At 52.0% G+C, this 5,037-nt stretch overlaps 1 protein-coding gene across 1 annotated transcript; it reads right to left on the reverse strand.

Moving 5' to 3' along the window:
- Positions 1–2,399: 2,399 nt before the first annotated feature.
- LOC122380665 (cathepsin D-like) lies at positions 2,400–4,825 on the reverse strand. The gene is made up of 4 exons (XM_043364029.1): positions 4,711–4,825; positions 3,908–4,095; positions 3,560–3,727; positions 2,400–3,331 (listed from the first exon to the last, which is right to left on the reverse strand). The coding sequence occupies exons 1-4, from the start codon at positions 4,796–4,798 to the stop codon at positions 2,537–2,539; spliced, it is 1,239 nt and encodes a 412-aa protein (XP_043219964.1). The 5' UTR covers positions 4,799–4,825; the 3' UTR covers positions 2,400–2,536.
- Positions 4,826–5,037: the final 212 nt, after the last annotated feature.

Raw genomic sequence — 5,037 nt, forward strand, 5'->3', positions numbered from 1 at the left:
AACGATAAGGAAATATACTGAGCTGCCAGCTGCGGGTGACCGAGCTCTCCCAATTCCACGCTGGCTTGGCTTTGGAGCCGCAGCAGACGGCGGAAGTCAAAGTCACTGCTCAGGCGGCGGCGGATTTGATGCGCCCGTGCACCACCATGGCTGACCGAGCTCTCCCAATTCCACGCTGGCTTGACTTTGGAACCGCAGCAGACTGCCAGCAGACGACGGAAGTCAATGCCACTGCTAAGGTGGCGGCGGATTTGTTGCGCCCGGTCACCACCATGGCGCGCGCAGCGTCGGGCCGGTGAAACAGAAGCCGGGTATCTAGTTGCCAGGCTGATTTGATCCCTCATAGTTGAAAGGCGGGCTACTAGAACCGGAAATTGACTTGTTTGTAAATAAATAAGCGATTTGATGGCCAAAATCGCTTGGATTACAACTCTTAAAAATATTTTGAAGGCAAAAGACTTGAGTTGTAAGAATTCTAAGGCCTTAAAGGGTTGGTACTTTCCAGGTATCAAACAGGTTCCACCGATAAAGTTCCGTCGTGAAAACGGCCAGTGGCGTGATTTTCGACAAGCACCTCACCTTGGACTCTCACGTATCGGCCCTCGTCCAAAAATGCAACGGTATTCTCATCGGGCTGTCCCACGTGCGTCACCACATCCCTAGTGATCTGCCTACTGTGGTCAGCGCCTTGGTCCTCTCACACGTCCGATATTGTCTCTCCGTTTACGGAAACGGCTCGGACAAAAACATACAACGTCTCCAAAAAGTTATCAATTTTGCGCTGCGCGTTGTGTCTGGCCGAAGAAAATTTGACCACATATCGGACGTGCGAGAGGAACTTGGTTGGCCCACCGCCCGTCAGCTGTTCGAAATCCACTCACTCAATTTCCTTTCACAAAATACGCTGCACTGGAGAGCCGGAGACTATATCCTCTCAAATCCTGACCAACTCTTCCCTGCGCTCACGCTCGACAAGGCGGGACACTGATCCGGCTCTCCCACGCGTGAGGACCGAAGCAGGGAGGCGCCGTCTGCTCTACAGCATCGCCCAATTATATAATCGCCTGCCCCATGATTTAAGGAGCCTGTCTATGGGAAGTTTTAAGCGCTCTGTTTCCGAGTTGTTTTTACGTTTTTAGGGATGAGTGAATGGTTCGAAATGTTTACTGAGTGCTGTGATTTGGGTGCATTTTAACTCGTTTTCCTCTTTTAACTCAGACGCGACACTCAGAATGGCCATTTTAATATGGACAGTGTCTTAATTGTCAATACAATACAATACAATACAATACAATAACTGGCGACGAAGGTAAAATACCTGATAGAGAGCGCGCACTCACTTTCCAAGAAAAGCCCGCTGCCTGAAGATACTGAGGCCATAGCCTCCAGACGAATGAAGTGGGTCTTTGGGTGAAGTGAAAGGCCTTGGATGAGCCGTGTGGGCGCAAGCAGGGGCAATCTCCGGTCGTTGAGGCGATATTGGCCACGGAGACACCCAGCTCTGGGAACACCGGCAGCCGGCATCACCATTGTCCATTCGGCTGGACGTTGGATCCCTCGTGGTCTCCCCCTTAGCAGAGCAAGTTCGTAACAGGTAGGTAGTGGTCCTGGCAAGAGGCGACCTACCTAGAGAATCCTGGTGCACTTTGAAAAGAGATGACAATGAGAGAGCGGATTCTATGGCAAAAGAAGCAAGGGCTCTAACTATGTAATCGTCCAGAGCCGCAGCCACCCATCGCTGGCCGGAGAGTCGGCATCGGGCACTGACGGGAGAGTGAAGGTCGCTTATCAAGAACACGCCCTGAGCACAACATTGAAAGACCATCCAGCTGACGGGCAGGTGCGTCATCTGGAGAGGATTCGGATGCGCCTGAGCGTGTCCTTTCCCACTGTCCAGTCCGGATCTAGATCCTACTCGGAAACCTTTATAGCAACGCCCACTCGCTAGCAAAACCAGTGAAACGCCTCGGGGTGAAATCCGAGCGAGCTCAAAAATGAGCCCGTTCGATATCTTCCCAACCATGCATACCTTTGCCGAGCGATTTTCTTTGCTGTTCAGCCTCATCCCTTCTGCACCGACATTCGGATGCCAGCAGCGGTATCTTTATCCCATTGTCATAGATGGACATGGGCCTGCGGTGCAACGCTTCCACATTGGGGCGCATCGAGACAGTGTAACCACATTTAGCCATGTACTCGTACACTCTAAAATGTCATTTTTACCACTTTATCATGTGCATTTGCTACGAGCGTAACGCGTCATACCGTTTTAGCCTGCTTCCATTGTGTCCGAAGTGCGTTTCTCGTGTACTGTGCTCGTGCCTTGGTTTGCGCGTTGATATTGACCATAGACTGCTGCATCGAATTACTCTTGATACAACAAACTAGTCAGTGCAATGTGACTTTGCAATAAGTTTTATTTGATAAGAATGATCAAAAATCAATTCCACAACACAAGCTACTTTCCTAAACAATCATCACTTGAAGATTTCGTCATAGACCTCTTGCAGGCTTCCATTACACGGAGAGTGGTGTATCAGGCACTGTCAGCAAAGCCCACGCGCATATTCTGCATGTCGTAGGCAGTGTAGAACTTCTGCATGAAGAGGGAGCCCAGCACGGTCACATTTTCGTCAAAGTCATGCATACCGACAAAGCCCGAGAGGCACATCTCGACGCCACCTCCGAATGGGTAGATGAAGGTGTACTCGAGCGGGCTCATCTCCAGGATGCGTCCGGCCACATCGACCTGCAGAGTGGGCAGCGTGTACAGAGTGCTGCAGTCCAGGCCGGCCACGCCCGGCTGGCCGATGTCGAAGCCGCCCAGGGCGTCGTTGACCGCCTTGGCCGCATCCATGGACATGAAGAAGTAGGGCGTGGTGCTCAGCGCGGTGACTAAGCAGTTCTCCGAGCAGATGCTGGTCTCCCCGACAGCGAGGCTCTCCACGGAGGCCGCCCAGCCCTCTGGGTTGAGCACGATGGGCGCCCAGGTCAGCTCGCCGCTGTGACGGGCGTCGTTGAGACCGCCCAGGGTCAGCTCACCTCCGGCGTCGCCGCGGCCCAGCCAGAGTCCGGCCAGCCACTGTCCGATCAGGCCCTGCTCGACCATCGACTCCACGATCGTCGGCACGCCCTGCTCACCAGCGTTGAAGCCGAAGCCCAGTCCGAGCACGCCGTCGTTGGGCGCCTGCACCGAGTAGCTGTTCCAGACGGCCGTGGCCTCTCCGAACGTCTGGCCGCTCACGGTGGCGCCCGCCACGCTGATCGCGTCCTTGGAGAGCACGCCGCTGGCGTTCTGTCCGTACGGCAGCTCGAACGGAGTGCCGTCCGCCTGAGGAGGCACAACGACTTCAGAAAGGCATTAGTTGGAAACATGAAGAGAGGCAGATCATAATTTGACATAGGTTTGACATAGGTTACTTGAAACTTAGGAGTAATTATAACGAGAAGAGTTTCATGAAAGTGCCTGTCAGATAAGCATCGTTAACTTATTCTGGATATTAATGTGGTATGTGTAATGTGTATGCATTGTTTAGGGCCCCAGCCTCTTGTGGCTTACCTCGTAGGTGGAGGAGGCGGCCGAGTCGTACTGCTTGTGGCTCGTGCAGAACGGGTCGCTGCAGTTGACGGAGGGCACGTACGAGAGCGGGCCGGTGATGTCCACGGTCACTGTCATGGCCTGGCCGGGCGTGCCCACCGACATCTCCCCGAGGAAGTATCGCTGGCCCTACAAATACACCGCAGTTATGAAGTAAAGAGTGACATCCGCAAAATGGTGCAGCTCAGGTAAAAACGGTAACAGTGAAAAGCAGTCTCAAATGATTAATTGCAAGCATGCCAAAGTTCTGAGTGACCAAACGATCTTATCTCACATGACGACACCTGTCGGCATTGGCAGGCTACTCACGTTTGCATCCACCTTGGTGAGCGGCAGGGAGACGGTGGCTGGCTCGGCGGTCTTCCTCTGCGCCAGCACGGCGCCGATCACGGGCTGCACGGGGGCCGGCACGTCCAGCTGCACGTGCGGCACGGCCACCACGGCCGCCTCCAGGGCGCCTAGACAGGCCAGCACCGTCACAAGACGCAGCATCTCGGCTGGAGAAAGGGGGCGGCGATATCGTTAGCTATGGATGTCCCATCAGGCCACCACATGTCAACTGGTCTTCAACGCGCAGCGCAAGAAATTTGTGCAGCTGGAATGTTATGTTCAGTCAGCGCTTCGCGCTCAGATTACGCCATTTGCCTGGTGGCTATTCAGATGCACTACCCGATGTCAGTAAGGTGAAAACCTGATTTAAACATTTCACATCAATCAAGACCGGTTTCTAAAATAAAGTAGCATTCAAAGGACGCATTATTCTTGTGATATTAATACGGCCTATTACACCGGAAGGTCCCGGACAAAATACCCCCTACCCATTTGAGTGTCTTTTTTATGTGTAATTGTCCCTACATTTACTATGTAGGGTATGTAATGATACTTATGATAGGGTATGTATGATACTTACATTTACTATGTAAGTATCATGTTAAACTATGATACTTATTCCTTATACCCACCTTAAATAGAACGGACTAAGCTTGTTCAACGTTTCCTTTTTGACACTAGATCAATAAATGCACTGCTTTAGGCACGTTGTAAAGCACCATCCTGCCAGCTGCTTTCTATTGCTAGTTCACAGTTCACACCGATGATGTATATATACTGACCTGATTCGTGAGTGAGTATCACGAAAACGAAGTCCGCTCCAAGAGCACCAGATGCACACTGATAGTCGCCGATGCTGAGCCCCGCCATTTTAAACGTCTCTTATCGGCGACGTCAACGACAGCCTTGTGACGCAATTGAATAGGGCACTTCAATTCAAACTAGGCACAGCGTGAGGACTTCGTTCCACAAAGATGTGAATGAATGACGTAAATACCACGCACCACGTCAAGCACAAATGGCGTAAATACCACGCAGCACGTGAAATCAAGATGACGTCAAATCGATTGGAAGACTGAAGAAGGAAATTTTAAGCTCTTTAAATAACC

The sequence above is a fragment of the Amphibalanus amphitrite genome, unplaced genomic scaffold (genome assembly GCF_019059575.1).
Source record: "Amphibalanus amphitrite isolate SeventyFive unplaced genomic scaffold, NRLGWU_Aamphi_draft 000104F_arrow, whole genome shotgun sequence".
NCBI lineage: Eukaryota > Metazoa > Arthropoda > Thecostraca > Balanomorpha > Balanidae > Amphibalanus > Amphibalanus amphitrite.

What these genes read in the sequence shown, in the direction of transcription:
- LOC122380665 (XM_043364029.1), bottom strand. Translation starts at nt 4,798, where the DNA reads ATGGCGGGGCTCAGCATCGGCGACTATCAGTGTGCATCTGGTGCTCTT. An exon ending in GATACTCACTCACGAATCAG is followed by an intron (nt 4,096 to 4,710) that starts GTCAGTATATAT and finishes CCCTTTCTCCAG; the next exon opens with CCGAGATGCTGCGTCTTGTG. An exon ending in CCGCCTCCTCCACCTACGAG is followed by an intron (nt 3,332 to 3,559) that starts GTAAGCCACAAG and finishes GTGCCTCCTCAG; the next exon opens with GCGGACGGCACTCCGTTCGA.